Consider the following 16,722-nt stretch of genomic DNA (forward strand, 5'->3'; position numbering starts at 1 on the left):
AGCCTAAAACGCTAACATGGCTTACTTGGTTTTGACTGGTCAAAACTGGTCTTCAATGGCATTAAAACGATAACAACGATGATGTAGTTAATCCATAGGTTAATATCCATGTGGCTGTGTCCCCTTTGAAATGTTCTGATAATCTATAAGCAATAAAACTGCAATTCCGTTTTAAAATAGTAGAGCAGGCCATTCTTACGCTCTGTAGCAAGATTGAATGCGCAAAGACGCCATCTTTTTTTTTTAACATTAGTGTGTGCGGGACGATTTCCCTTCGATTCTATTGGCTCTAACGGTCAGAAAGAGATGTCACTTGTCAAAATCGAAGAAGGGGGGCCAGAGATAAGGAAAATCCACCCAAATGGCCCCATAAGAGTTTTTTTTTGCTAAATCTGTCTAAAAAGGTCAAATATCACTTGTTTTGCATCAATCTTGGTACAGGGTACTTATTATATGTTGTACTTTGGATTCCTAAAGCTTTTAGTCTACTAACCCATCCTCCAAGGTTAGTTTTCACTATAAGTACAAAATATTGTTTGGACAGACACTATAATTTACAGTTTTTTACCATGTTCAATCTGAATTTTCTTTAAAATAAAAAAACATCTATATTAATTCTGACACTTCTACATCCAACTCACAGGTTTATCATTACTTTGAGATAAAAAATTATTAATTTAACCCTTTTAAAAGGGGAGATATGATCATTTGTTCTGGAAATGTCATTTTCAAGCCTGAAACCTGAAAAACAGGCTTGGGGCTTAAGAGGTTTTAAAGTCTGCTTTAAGTATATATATGTATATATTTCAACCATCATTAAAGTAACTAAAATACCTGTAGTGGAGTAACAATACCAGGTTAACCTCTGAATTATAGTGGAGTCGAATTACAAAGTAACAATAAATTGCATGCTCTACATTACATTCCTTGTTAGACGCTTTTATCCAAAGCGACTTACATATTCAATACTGTGGGCAATCCCCACAGGAGCAATTTGGGGTGAAGTGTCTTGCCCAGGGACACAACGACATGCTGACTGCAGTGGGGTTTGAACCTGTGATCCCCTGATCCGAACACCAATGCCCTACCAACTGCGCCACATACATCTGTAACAAAAACATTTCCCAACTTGGAATCAATAAAGTATATCTTATCTTAAGATGATCGATGGCTACTGCCATATTTGCAAAATGTGCCTCTGAACCTTGACAAGTGCATGTTTCATGCTTATCAATTAACAACAGGAGGGGTCACAGACATAAGACCAGCTGTTAAATAAAGCTCTTCTGACCTTAGCTGTCATGTGGGTATATATTAATGCTGCCCATTATGTTTTCAATTTGAGTGTTTCCTATCCCCTAAACCTCCAGGGATGTACATAGTTTAATACTGGCAACTTCTAATTATGGAAATACGAAAACGTCTTTTAAAACTACAATTCCCAGTAGAAACACAATTAGCCAGCATGTGTAGTTCTGGGGGGTGGGGCTGGACCCGTTCGAATCCAGTTTTGGATAGTCTGCCGTGGTTTCATTCCATTTCAAAGAGCTGTTTGAAGCTCGGCGTAACCTTGGCGCACTGCCACTCCACCATCCAATCACAGAGCTTAAGGGACTAATCACAGAGTTTGTCAAGCAAAGCGGATGTTGTAGTTCCAAACGATAGCTGAGGATTATGGGTAGTGTAGTGTCTTCGGCCATCCTAAACTCCAAAAAAACTATTTGTTTCTCCGAATCGAAGGTTAAAAACACGAAAGCATTGTACACAATTTAAACCAATCAATGTTGTGTAATTAACAAGGATAAACTGATGTTTTTTAGTGGATGACTACGGCAGATATCACTGTAAAATCATTTGACAGTGAGGGGAATACTTCCGGTTTTATTATGAAAACTTTGAGACCGGAAATACTGTTTTCACCCCGTGAGGGTTGACGCCAACTATAGGGGGAAAGACGTAATATATACACGTTCTCCTGGCGAGGAGGATTTTAATGGCCAAACTATTCTACAATTTAGGATTTTCCAGAGAGGGTTATTTGTGATTATTACATGGCTTAGTTGAATACTCGATTCTGATTGGTCAATTCAGAACACGTGACACGTTGTTAATACCGAACAGACAGACCGCTGTCCAGGACTTATTGACCGTTGTTAAGGACGCTCACATCTGCAGAAAGAAGTCCGTTCGATTTAACTGTATACAGTTTGGCCGAAAAGCAAACTGCATGCAGTTTGCTTTTCTAACCGACAGGACAAGAGCGACAAGAAAACAGCGGAGAAGTAACGGGCAGAAATCCTCCTTTTTACACAACGGTCCAGATATAGACATCAAACGGCGACACATATTCAGTTGCCAGTTACTTTGGCATTAAGGCAGGGATATCTAGATACTTTCCAAAGTTTGACAAAATGAATTGTGCTACTTTTAAAGCAAGCAGCGATGTTTTCAAATCTGTAATAAAAAGCTCTTCAAAAACGCTATTGAAGCAGTTCCTGCCGTTGCTACGTTAGTTCAAACGGTAACAACGGACTATTTTTCTTAGCGGATGCATGTCAATTTAAATCAATACATACAACTATTTTTTAAATCAATAAAATCATTATCTAAATCGATAAAAGCATTTAAATTAATATTGGGAGACATAACGTTACTTTGTTGAGAATGTGGATGTAATAAGCGGGATAATGTGCAGCGACTTGGTCATTATGGGGAAATGAACACCTTCATGCCGATATAGATCCCTCCGCTTCGCGTCGGGCTCCTGATCAGCCTGTCGGTGTTCTTTTCCCCATAATGACCGCATCGCAGCACATTATCCCTTACATATACGACCCTCCGGAGCGTTTGCAATTGCCGCAAGTTGTTGTGTCTTACACGAACACCAGAGGTGCTAAATTTTAAAACGTGTCTATAGGTCGTAATAAGCTGCTGAACAATCAACCTATTTGGTCGTTTTTTGGAGGAGGACAGGCTGGTCTGGTAGAGGCCCCTAGTGAGAACTATGGTCTGTTGACGGTGTGTTTGGCTCAGCCAACAGAACGGAACACACACTGCTCTGTTCACCGGCGCAGCAAAGCAGGGAGGAAGACCCTGGTATGTAAATCACATCATCTATAGTGGACAGACCAACACGTTCTCACTCCCAACTCGTCCTCATTTCAAAATAAGAGTTAATTTTAATATTATGTTTGATAATATTATTTTGTATTAACTAGAGCAGTGGTCCTCAACTGGTGGTTCGCAACCCAAAAGCGGGTCGCGGACCCGTTTCGAGTGGGTCGCAGATGTGAGTGAAGAAAAAAGTAAAAAAAATAAAAATGTAGGGAACAAATGAAACTTTTATTTTGAAGGCCCAATTTTCTAAAGCTGTGCATGGTGTTGGACTGGAAGTACCGGAGATCATAAACGGTTTTGAAAACTTCTGTCACGTAGTGATCATCTTCTCAATAAAACATCTTTGCTGATGTTTTTTTGAGTCTTCTCGCCAATCAGAATCAAGATTGTTGCCGGAAGTCCCCACGGAGAATAATTTTGCGGTAGAACTACTCTTTATACATCCATGGGTACAACTTCAGATACAAATGAACACATAATGAAATATGACCCCCGGTTTGATGACTGACAGGTCACAGAACAATGGGAGCTATCTACCCTTACCCACAATTTAAAGTAATTCACACAGACTATCTCCTCTTTGCTCTTCTCTCTGTGAGGAGCAGCAAGCTCAGCTGTCAGAACAAAGTGAAAAACAAACAATGGCATAAAATATTATTAATATGTCGGGTATTAATAGATTTATTTATTTTCATGTCAGTGTACCAGAATGCGTAGTTTATATGTTAGTATTTCTAAAGATCTCCTGGGGGATGAAAGTAATTCTAGAACCCTGAAGGCAGGAGAGACTGAAAAGAGTCAAGGGAAGCTTATAAAAGTTAACAGTATTTAATTACACAAAAGATGCGGTGGTGTACAAAATGAAATGTGCGAGTGGAGGCGCTCTCCATATCCAACGACCGGTCAGTTCAGGTCAGGTTTGAGCTGTACTGTACTGTACCCAATATACAAGCTGTTAATAAACTTTTCAATCAATCAATCAATCAATCAATTCAGGGGGTAGAAGAGATCAATTATTGGCTTGCTCTTCCTGTTGTCATCTGAGGTCTTCTCCTATTGGCCGGCGTCGTCGGGGGGCGGGTCCAATGCAATTCCTGCCTTTTTCTTTAGCTAAATTGTATCATTCTGGCGTCTGTGGTTATTTAAACATTCCCTGCTACACATTATTCAGCGTCAATAAATGAGTGCTAATCCCAGTGTGCTCAGTGTACAACATCACATGTCATTTCACCTTGGTTCAAGGTTTGAAATCATATGATTCCGCCAGATGCTAAATGCTAACCGGAAGTGACGAATTTTCAGAATAAAAGTGTTAAGCTAATAGTGAGAACTTCCGGTTTTTCAGAATAAAACTGATTTAAATCAAATAGTGTATTTAATTCAAATTATGCCATATCAACATTGATTTTAATTTCTAACAATCCCTCCTTACATACCATTTAAGGTATGTAAATAATATTGAAATCAATGAGTTCTTCATCCGAACATTGCATGGTACATAACTCATAAAAGTAAAAAATACAAATAAGAATAAATATTCATCATAAATATAAAGTTTTTCATTTGTGCATAACTTCTATCTTAAACCTTTAATGTCACTTCGCAAAATAGCAGCAATTAGCTTGGTATGGAAAACGTCTAACGCCCTCCTTTCACATCATAAATCATCTTCATACTGTATCTGGTGTAAAGGCACTTGTTCTTTTACAAAGTATAAGAAGGATTAAACTATCTAAAAATAGCTAAATATTACTCTTTATTTAAACAAGTCTAGCGCCATTCTATCGGTCTGTTTTTATCTAACTGTTTGTGTCATCCTTTTACTGTGTCTCTGGTGCAATTTACGAATCTCTGCTGGCTCCAGTAGATATAGTTCTCCCCATCCACATTCTTGTTGGTTGTGGGACAGAGGAATAATCATTCAGAACCTGCTGATACTTGAATCTTACTACTTGGCATATGTTACAAAACAAAAAAAACATCTTCATGGTGAACTAAATAAAATCCTTGTAATCTTTCTCAAATCTAATATAACAATTAACTATTCCTGTTTGTGGTAAAAACACACTAACGTTATGTAATACAATTTCATTATGATTCAAAAACAACTAAAGTCATGATGATGTCAGAGTGAATGATTTCCTGAGTGTGTCTGTCCTGTAAGGAACGTCATTCTCTGCTTGGATCGTGTGCAGAAATCCCATCGATTGCACCTGGCAATACTGCTTCTACCTATCTATTATCAAGCTGAAAAATGAATACAGAAATCCAACATACTGTCATCAAATGTCTTTCTATTATGAATTTAAATGAAATGCATATCCCCATAATGACCTAAACAATAAAGTCTATGGCTTTTACCAGACTAGTTACAAGATGTTGTCTAAATAAAATTCCGTCTCATTACATGACTATGTTTTAGCTTAACTGTAATATGTTCTTTCTACACTTCAAACCTCAGGTACTTTAATATCTGTTGAAATATTACAAAATTGTTTCATTATCACAGGTCAACTTCTTCTGTATTCCATTCTGGAATTACATCTCTCACAGTAGCCCCTTGGCCACTGATTCTGCATCTGTGTTACCGGTTACAACTCAATCAATATTAGAAACATCTCAACATTCACCAAACAGTATATTATCCCTAGATATGGAGCAGGTTAATTCTAAAACTATCTTCAATGCTCAGTTTGAACATCTGGGTTGGGGCGGAAAGTTTCTTTCAATCCTTAAAGAAAATTTTAAAATTGGGAATTTTACATTTACAACCATGTTGACATTATACATTATACACACTCCCCCCTTTTACACATGAACTCATGTGTAACAAAATCTTGTAATGGGGAGGGGGAAAAAACGTTCAGGTAAATATTGGTTAGGGACATAACGAACATTGTTTACAATTTTAGATCCATTATTATTATTTCCACAGTAAACACTTCAGTGAAAATAAGTGTTTCTCTCCGTCTTTCAGTCCCAAAAGAAACAGAATCTTCAGATTTTAGTTTGAGTTTTACATTTGCAAACCGCCAACTCCTGTGGGAATAAAATATCATCAAGTAGATCAGAAACGGGTCACATGTCCGGTTTCCCCTTTTTATGGAATTTTTAAGAAACCTCTCGTTTCCCTTGGAGCTCCAAAATAATATGTTAGTCCAAAAACATGCTTGGTTAGTTATTGTTTTAGAATCATCTAGTTACACTGATCACATGCCGGCATTCATTCACACTCACACTGTCTGGTTTTCAAGTCAGGTTTGGTCAGGTACACCCCAGGGGTCAGTCATTGACAGTGCTTTTGTCACACTGTCAGTCAGGGTCAACGGTCATTTGGTCTCAGTCTTTTGGCCATGTCGTGCTCTGCAGAGTCTTTTCCGAGGTATTTCAGCATAGGCGGGTTCCCTTTATCTAAAAAAATATGTCATATGTGGAGCGCCATTCCTTATTCATTCACGATTTCAACTATGATTTTCAAGATGGTTCTAACTTTCCATTTGGACTTCTGCCTCCCATCTTTCCTGAAACTTGGTACAAAACTCACTTCCTTATAGTACTACTGCAATTCATTTACACCTAATTAGTATTACAAGTTTCTCAATTAGATCTATTAGAATAGATCTAATTGAGAAACTTGTGTACATAACTATTATCTTGAGTCAAATCATTACTAGGATCTGTGTAGCTCCGCTATGTATTTCATAGCTCATCTATCTTCAATTCTGGTCCACTTAAAAAACAATGTTAAACTCTTTAGCAGTGTGTGGAACCTTGGGTGTCCGAACATGTAACAATTACTACTTTATCAAGGATTTTAAAACAGAAGTCATTTCATATTTCCATCTGAAAGCCCTCCTATGGTAATAACTATGCTACAATGGAGAAATCAACACTTCAGATTGGAATACTATATTTGGCTTGGCACTAGCTCTTCCTTTAACATGATCCATACAAATACAGATGTGTCTTATAGAGTGGTTCCTAAAACTATCCTTTTAATGGTGATCAATATTGTAACAAATGAGATCACACGTGAATAAAAATCTCTAAAAGAATAATTTGTTAACATGATGAAAAGATTGAAGCATATGGTTCTACTCTGTACTCCAAAACACCCACTGCTTAAAGCAGGGGTCACCAAACTTTTTTCTGTGGGGGCCACATTATTGTTCCTGACTGTGATGGGGGGCCGGGGCCGGGGCCGAGTCAGCTCATTGTGTAGAAGAGATTACTAGCCCGGCACAGCCATCCTCACTACTACTTCCACACTACCATATCAACACTTGATTCCTGTCACATATTTGTTTACCATCTTTACTAGTGGTTTACAAAAGTAGCAATTGAGTCTTCACACTTTGCTTTAAATTTGAAATACCACAGATATTCCATTTATTTGTTTTCTAATAAAAATAACATCAAAGCTGTCAAGGTAAGAAACATCTGCCTAGTTGAGGTGATTGACACTGGCAAAGGTGAGTTCAAAATTATAAATTATAGGTAGGCCTGATGATGATGATAATAATAATAATAATAATTGTGTGCAGCACTTAATAAAGGTCAAATAAATAGGCCTATAAAATAAATAAATAAATAAAAAACATCAAAATTATAATAACATGAGTAGGCTAATAGAACTAGCCAACTCTTATGCCTATCCAGGTGAGCATGTTGAACAACATTAACATGTTTAACATTTTGTTTAGGTCAAGGTGAAAAGGACATGAGCAGTGTAGGCTCAAAACTAAAGCACAGCAATAATACAGAATAATGGCAATCAAAATCAGTAGCCTATATGTAGGTGAGCTGGATTTGTACTTGTTGATGAATTGTGCTGTCTTTGGGATGGGGTCAGCAACAGCAATCTCCTCTCCTCACTTCAGAGTGCCTTCTGGAGCCCTGGCATGGAGGGATGACAGATTGAACACAAGAAGCACCATACTCAGTAAATGGCAAGACATGCTGCTGTCTGCTTTTCTCTGTGACATAATTTTACAACATATGTAGCAAATTAAAAAGAGCCTTCACATTTCATATTTATAGCAATTAAAATCAGTAATTGTTAAAATCAGTGTGCTTACCGTATCAGTGTGAACTGTGTGTTTGCTTCTGGCTGATGAGAAGTTCAATGTCTGGTTGCAATCTAGTGGTAGCCAGTCTCAAGGTCTGATGCAAGTGTTTATCTGTGAGTCTGTTCCTTGTTGTATTCTTGGTTTGCTTCATGCGGGAAAAGGTTTGCTCACAGATGTAGGTGCTGCCAAAAACTGTGGACATCTTCATTGCATGCTGTTTGATGTTTGGGTAGGTTTCCCCTGGGAGCGAAGCATAGAACTCAATGAGACTGTCAGGCTTGAACGCATCTTTAAGGATATCACAATTCTGCAACTCGGCTAGTTCAAACTGAAGAGAGGGACGGGTATCATTTATGTCGGCAGCAAAGGGGTTCTGGAACAAACATATTGCTTTACCGTTGACATGAAGCTCACGGAACCGCACACTGAACTGCCCCTGCAGCATTTCCAGTGCATCCTTGCACTTTTCGACTGGGAACGGGACAGGTGGTTTCTCAGCGCAGTAGCTCTGGGTGGCAGGGAGATGCGTAAAGTCCAGCTTTTCGACCTGTCTCACAAGCAGCACTAGTTTGACCTTGAACGCTTTGATGTGGGAATACAGGTCACTGATGAGCTTCCCTTTGCCTTGGAGCTGCACGTTAATGTGGTTCAACATTTCAGTCACATCTGTTAAAAATGCGAGGTCCCATTTCCATTCTGGCTCGGTCAGCTCTCGTACCGTTTCACCTTTAGACTGCAGGAAGGTGTTGATTTCGGGTAGCAGGTCGTAGAAACGGCGCAACACTTTGCCTCGGCTTAACCACCGGATTTCTGTGTAGTACAGCACATCCTCGTAGGCAGACTCAAGCTCGGAGAGGAAGGCCTGGAACTGTCTGTGTTTCAGACAATTTTTTCGGATGTAGTTGACACAGTGCACAACCACCTTCATAACAGACGCCCACTTCAAAACTTTGCAGCATAGGGCTTGCTGGTGAATCAGACAGTGGACTTGTAGTGGGGGGGTGAGACCTCGTTCCTCGAATTCGCTGTTCAAGCGCCCTACTAGCCCCCTTGTCGTGCCAACCATACTAGGTGCGCCATCCGTAGTGAAGCTGGCAAATTTACACCAGTCTAGACCCAACTCTTCCATTGTTTTGCACACTTGGACATAAATATCCTCTCCTGTTGTAGTTCCTTTGAGGCTTTTTAGTGCTGCCAGCTCCTCAGACACTTCAAAGCTTTCGCTAATCCCACGAATAAAAATGAGCAGTTGTGCTGTTGCACATCATTGCTCTCATCCATGGCCAAAGCAAAAAACTTGAATTGTGACGCTTTCTCGTTCAGCTGCTCATAAACGTTGTCCCCCAATTCTTCTACTCGCCTGGTCATAGTAGTCGCGGAGAGACTCACACCGTTGACTGCCTCTCTCTTGTCGGGACACATCTCCTCGGCCACAGCAAGGATGCATTTTTTTAACAAGGTCCCCATCAGTGAAGGGCTTCCCATGGGTAGCTAGTATGTGAGCTACCTTGAAGCTAGCTCGAACAGCAGCGTGGTTTACCTGGGTTTGGCGAATGAATGTTTGTTGTTGTGCTGCCAGTCCGCCTTTCATTCTGCGAATTCTGTCTGCTCTTGCTTGCCCTCGCAAGCTAGCAAAGTCACTGTGGCGGGTTTCGTGGTGACGACGAAGATTATATTCCTTGAAAACCGCCACACTCTCTTTACAGATAACGCAAACGGCACGGTCCTTATACTGAACAAAAAAATAGTCGTTGGTCCACTGTTCTTTGAAAATTCTGCACTCTCTATCAAATTTTCGTTTAACGTTAGCCATTTTTGCTGTCCTGAACACTGACAGTTCTCTACGCGTGCGTTTTCTGTCACTCACTTGATCTCCAAGATGTCGGGTGACGACAATTCGGCAAATATAGTGCATTTTATTTTATAACTAAATATAATTTTTTTAACTGAAACAAAATCAACAAAATACCAAACGCAGACATGTTATTATTTTCCAAAAATCAATTTGAAAAAAATAAGCCATGACGACTTTTGGGGATTTGCCTCATAGGGCCGGTTCAAGTAGTGGGGGGCAGAGGGGGTGGGGGCCGGTCAAAGGGGGGTGGCGGGCCGGATCCGGCCCCCGGGCCGTAGTTTGGTGGCCCCTGGCTTAAAGTGTAGTGAATATTTCCATCAGGTCTCCCTCAGTGTGATTTTCTCATTTTACTTTAATAGTTTCCTCTTTACTGCTATTTTTAATTTACAAATTGATTAATTCATGGTTAATAAATCTTTTTGTCTTCACGTATTTATCAAGTCAATTCAAGTTATTTAAATGTGGTCTCTTTTATGTGCGTTTGTGAATAAGTGTGTTTATGTGTAAACTCACTCATTCCCGTTCTCCTTTTCTCCTCCTCTGGTTGTCTCAAGCCGTGACCCCGGCCTCCTCACTTCTAATCGACCATGCCAACTCCTCTGATTCTGTCTTCTCGTCAGTCCATCAGCTCTTGAATCCATCCGCTGTAACTCTTTTAGGCAGCCTTTGGCCCAGTTACATCTGCAGCCCACATCATGCCACTGTTCTTGCACTGCTTTTTATATGTCATCTCCTCCTTTACAGTCTCTTTGCTGTTTATATGGAGGGCGGATTCTGCTCTCAAGTTTCACACTTTGCTCTTGCCAAATCTCGTGGCTCAGCTTGGAACTTCATGCCCGGTCTGAGGGACTGATGAGAGTATCTCTGTATGTCAGCAAGCCGTTTGGTTCTGGATGCCTCAGGTGGAGATAGTTCTGGCTGCAGTTCTGTTGTTGTTGTTGTTGTTGTTGTTTCAGCTCTGGTTCTCTGTCTGTTTGATGGAGAAGGAGGAGTCTCCTGTTGGGTTAGGTCTTTTGTCTGCTTGGAGGGACGGGGTCGTAGCCTTTCTGACTCAGAGGGGGAGTCCAGGTCTCGGGACGCATTATCTATAAGAAATCTAGCACACTGAGGTTAAATAAATCGAACCCTTTCCACTCTGTCCCTTTCTAATCATACTATCCGTCTTAGTTGTTAAATGCCATCTAAACAACACAATGAATGTCTACTAATGATATTACAAATACTCCCTCTAAAAATTGTTTCATCCATTGCTACATATTTACCCAACCTGACTCTTTCAGGAAACCATTTTCTCCTATAAATTGAAACACCTGTTTCAAGCATCACATATTTCACACACTACGAAAGAACATCTCCATATTTTCTCCAATATTTTAAATCCCACTGTTACTTAGAACAATAGTAAACCTGCAGAGCACACCAATCAGATCACAGCAATATAATTTGACTCAAGTGTAGGGCTATGTCTACTTTCCATTATACTTATAACTTTTGGTGAACATTTATTTATATTGTCTAAATTCCTTGTCTATGATGTGCAAACAGTTCGAGTGTAAAAATGTGTTTTGCTCTATGTATTTACACTCTACGGATTCTTGAGTTTACTCATCTCCTGGTGCTGTCGTTGTAAAAATGTTCGATTCCTTATTGTTTTGAACCAGTTTTCCAAAATCAGTTCTAACTGCCGTGCCGTTTCTGCAAATGTAGCGGTGCGGCTACACACTGTAAGTGGATGCCAACATGTTCCTTTTTTAACTTTGATCCGGAGTGCATCTGCAGTGCGTTCTACAACTTCCCACGGTCCACTCCATACAGGTTGCAACAACTTCATCTTGTGGATTTTTACACTTACCCAATCCCCTGGTCCAACAGAAATATTCGTCATGGCCCTGGCATATGCTTCCGCCTCAATTGTTCCCATATCTAACACTGGTTCTCCTCTGTATTGTGAGGTGATACCTTGTGGTGGATATTCCTGAGTGGGGCAATCTCTGGCCAAATGTCTACAATCACCACATATGAAGCAGCCGCCATCTCTTCTTCCTCTTGAGCGTTGCTTTCCTCTCCATTGTCCCTTTTGTTGATGCTGTATGGGAGTGTATACCTGAGCTGGCGGCTGTACTTGTGTAGGAAGATACACATGTATTTGCTGTTGCTGGAATTGTGTGGGAAGATACTGCAGTGCTTGTGGCTGTACTTGCGTAGGAAGATACACAGGTGTTTGCTGTTGAAGATACTGCTGTGCTTGTGGCTGTACTTGCGTAGGAAGATACACAGGTATCTGCTGAACTTGGTTTTGTGGACATACACTTCCTCCTCCGCTTTGTTGGTTCTGCATTTGATTCTCTGGTTCTTCCTGAGTTTGAACTGTTGGAGGTGTCCACCCTGCCTTCTCTGCTAGTATGGCCATCTGATTAGCTTCAGTATATTTCTCAGCCACCTGCATCTTCAAAAGTATTTTTTCCAGTTTCTTTGTTTCTTCATCATCTTCCTTTGTTATTTCCTGGCATTTGATGTCATGGTGAATGAGATGTAGTCTCCATTCTTCTGGGATTTTAGCTTCTAACCCCACCACACCTCTAAGGCGTGCCTGCACTGATTGGGGAAGGGCTTTAATGACCGCGTCCTTGTGACAACCGGCGAAACGTCATGTCGTTCTCCAGTACAGTCCTCCCACACTCCTTCGCATCTCTTCAGGAAGGCATGCATGTTTTCCTCCGTGCCTTTCCTCAGGCCGGTGAGGGCATGTAAACTGCATGTTGTCGGGTAGATGTGACGAATAGCAGCCCAATAATTCGACCTGATGTAGTTGAATGAAGTGTCATCTGGGTCGTGCGTGCATTTGGCCTTGGAATCTACTGCTCTTGCTTCCAGTCGTCCTTCAATCCATCCGAGCAGGGCCCTCATATCTCCCAAGCACAGGTGGTCTTAGGCTGTGTATCTCTCCAGATCAGTCACCCACTTCTGACCTCCTTTTGTGAGTGGAGGTAGTTTTGCCGCTAATGCTTCCATGTCCCTGTGAGTCCATGGTTGGTATTGAAATCCTCCTCTTCCAGCCGCTATCAATGGCATGGAGGTATGTGCACCGGTCTTGGATCTTTTAGTTTTCTTGGTTCTTCTCGTTTTGGGGCATTTCCCAGGGTAATGTTGCTCATTTTCGTCGCTACTATTATTCTCAGGAGGAGATGCAAAACCGCGTTGTTGCTGTGACTGTTCATGGTATGGGGAGTGTCTACTGGTTTCAGACTGTGTACCGCCGTCGTCATCTTCATCTCCCTGTCCTTCGGAATAGTCAGGAGAGTAGTTTGTTCTGCGTTTTCTTTGAGTTCCTCGTTCTTCTTGTTCTCTCCTTTCTCTCTGTTGTCTATCTGCCTTCATGTCCTGAAATATTACATTTTCTTGTCGTCTTTCCGCCAGAAGTTGTTGGTATTTATCTTCCTCCCTTTGTCTTTCGGCAATAATGTCATTATGGGCTTCAACTGCCTTTCGTCTCTCTTCAATAATGTCATTATGTGCTTCATCTGCTTTTCGTCTCTCTTCCATTCCTCTGTTGAGCTGCTCTTCCATTCTTCTGTTGAGTTCCTTTTCCATTATTCTGCCGAGTTCTTCCATTCTTCTGTTGGATTCTTCCTCTCTTCTGCAGAGTTCTGCTTCCATTCTTCTGCTGAGTTCTTCCATTCTTCTGTTGGTCTCCTCTTCCATTCTTCTGCTGAGTTCTACCACATCTAAGCTGTTTGTCAATCCTTGGCTGGCATCTTCCAGATGGAATACCAGACTTGCAACCATAGCTTTTCTTTTTTCAGCTCTGTTCATAGCAATGTTTTCAGGTCCATACCAAGAGGGTTGTCCGGCTTTGATCCATGCTTTTTCCTGTTGTAGATATTCAGCATTCTCATGTTCAACTACAGCTTTTCTATAGGCTTCCGTTGGTCCAGGTTGATCATCTGCTGGAATCAATCCTCTCGTTTGCCACTGTTCTAACAGTTTCTCCATTTGGTTCCATGTCCTCTGTCTTTTACTTGAAACTGTTAAAGCATCTGATCTGATTTTTACCCTTTCCTTGATATCTGCAGTTGAGCCTAGCTCTGCGACTGGTCTCAACTTGGTGTCTTTTGGCGACATGTTTAAGTACTTGGATAATATGATTAAGTTATCAAAGATGAAAAACTAATCCTCGGAATAGTACCTTTGTATTCTTTATAAAGATATCCTATGTCACCTGAACTTAACTTTAAAATCTGGTTGTTGTTTTTTTGTTTGTTTTTTTAAAATAAATTAAAATGTTGTAAAACTGAAACTGGAAAATCAAAATCAAAATTAGACAAATTAAATTAACATTTTGAAATTATGCACATTTTAAAATCTGAATAAAGAAATACAAATGAACAGGAGTTGACTTAGTAATATGAAAATAGGAATATGGTGCAAATCCAAACAAACCGTGTTCAGTGTATACTCAAGTTTATGAAATTATGCACATGTCATAAAATGAGTCAACTACAATACTTAAATTCAAAGAAACCACCTGTAATCTTTATCTGTGTGGTGAAGAATGTATTAACTGTAATACTTATTATGTCCGCTAGGGGAGCTGTTTTATTTTTGAACTCCTCTCAAATGTATCAACTAGTACTTCCGGTTCATAAACCTACTTCTTGTTTATTTCCCCAAAATAATAAAGTTCAAATGACTTTCTTTGAAAAGCATGAAAAACAAAACAACTCAATCTACTCTCAACGTTCATCTACACCATCCCTGTGTATTTAATCAGTAATTACCAGTTGTATCTTCACTCAAACTACTTCACCATCTAGTAATGCCAACTGGCTAGCTAACTAGCTTAGCAGTATAGCATAAACATCATGTGACTGGGGGAAGGGGAACACTCAACATGTGCAGATTAAAACCACACTGCTTGACAATACAAAACAACACAATCTTCTTTTATTTTAGCTCTAAATTCTATAGATGCTGACCTTAAAAGCTGATCTCATACCAATCTTGTACACAATCGTTTCGGCTTAGAACATCGCACAAAAATATACTTTTCGGCTTAAAAACTCCACACAATATACTTTATTAAACCAGACTACGCCGGTTTAACACATCAAACATATAGACTACCATGAATGGACCCAGTCCAGTGTAAACCAGATAAAATATAGTGCCTCCCCAGAAGGTCTTAAGACTATGTAATATTCACATTAATCGGGCAGCGCCGAAGATACAACAGAGATGAATAGAAACACTATATACAATCTCCAGACCACTCGCAATCACCACATTATCACCACAGATCACTACCAACGCTTGCACCTAATGTAAGTTATTTAACTATACAGTTTTTGAATTGAACAGGTAACTGTCTCACCTTTCGTTTAGGCCCAGCCAAAAACTCCAGCAGTGAGTCTGTAGCCTGTCCTCCCTTTGTGCAGCCTGGTGTGATGCTAGTTAGCTTGCAGCCTTCCCCTCTACTTAGCTCTATCCTGCTTCAGGCCCACCCAGGGACGCCAAATTGAAAGCAATTATAGAACCCTGAAGGCAGGAGAGACTGAAAAGAGTCAATGGAAGCTTATAAAAGTTAACAGCATTGAATTACACAAAAGATGCGGTGGTGTACAAAATGAAATGTGCGAGTGGAGGCGCTCTCCACATCCAACGACCGGTCAGTTCAGGTCAGGGGGTAGAAGAGATCAATTATTGGCTTGCTCTTCCTGTTGTCATCTGAGGTCTTCTCCTATTGGCCGGCGTCGTCGGGGGGCGGGTCCAATGCAATTCCTGCCTTTTTCTGTAGCTAAATTGTATCATTCTGGCGTCTGTGGTTATTTAAACATTCCCTGCTACACATTATTCAGCGTGAATAAATGAGTGCTAATCCCAGTGTGCTCAGTGTACAACATCACATGTCATTTCACCTTGGTTCAAGGTTTGAAATCGTATGATTCTGCCTGATGCTAAATGCTAACCGGAAGTGACGAATTTTCAGAATAAAAGTGTTAAGCTAATAGTGAGAACTTCCGGTTTTTCAGAATAAAACTGATTTAAATCAAATTGTGTATTTAATTCAAATTACGCCATATCAACATTGATTTTAATTTCTAACAGGGACAATCCCCCCAGACCCCCTGCTGGGGTTGGGTTTTCAGCATGTGTGACTTTTTATGTTATACAGTTCAGCTTTGATTCCATCATCTCATAAACCTTATTTTAAAGTATTCTTCAGTTCTGTGAAAGGATATATGCACTCTACTTCACTTTTATGTACTTAAACAATTTTTTGTTGAATAGATTTGAGTGGTTCAACATTTTGGGTCGTGATTGATTGACAAAGGAATAAGTGGGTACCGAATCCTGACCAGTTGAGAACCACTGAACTAAAGCATTGTTAGTTTGCATCCTTCTATTAATATATTTGGATTTCCTGCAGTAAACTGTCAAACTGTTAAACTGTAAATAAAATGTCATCAAATATAAAATACTCAGCAAAAACATGCAGCAGACATTATATGTTATATCAAAAAGCAATACATCCCACCTGCATAGCATTGACGCTAAAAGAGTCATAACGTGCTTTCGCCACTGGGTGGCGAGGGTTAAAAAACGGTCCAGTTTACAGTGTTAACGACAGACATTTTGCTGTTGAAAAAAATCAATCTTATTTTTATAAAATTGCCTATTTTC

At 40.1% G+C, this 16,722-nt stretch overlaps 1 protein-coding gene across 1 annotated transcript; it reads right to left on the reverse strand.

The window, feature by feature from the left end:
• Positions 1 to 3,857: 3,857 nt before the first annotated feature.
• LOC307039966 (general transcription factor II-I repeat domain-containing protein 2-like) lies at positions 3,858 to 15,949 on the reverse strand. Its single transcript, XM_079682435.1, has 2 exons — positions 8,196 to 15,949; positions 3,858 to 8,013 (listed from the first exon to the last, which is right to left on the reverse strand). Exon 1 carries the CDS (start codon positions 9,313 to 9,315, stop codon positions 8,200 to 8,202), a length of 1,116 nt encoding a protein of 371 aa, XP_079538561.1. The 5' UTR covers positions 9,316 to 15,949; the 3' UTR covers positions 3,858 to 8,013; positions 8,196 to 8,199.
• Positions 15,950 to 16,722: the final 773 nt, after the last annotated feature.

This window comes from Notothenia rossii (genome assembly GCF_949606895.1).
Source record: "Notothenia rossii genome assembly, chromosome: 5".
Taxonomy (NCBI): domain Eukaryota; kingdom Metazoa; phylum Chordata; class Actinopteri; order Perciformes; family Nototheniidae; genus Notothenia; species Notothenia rossii.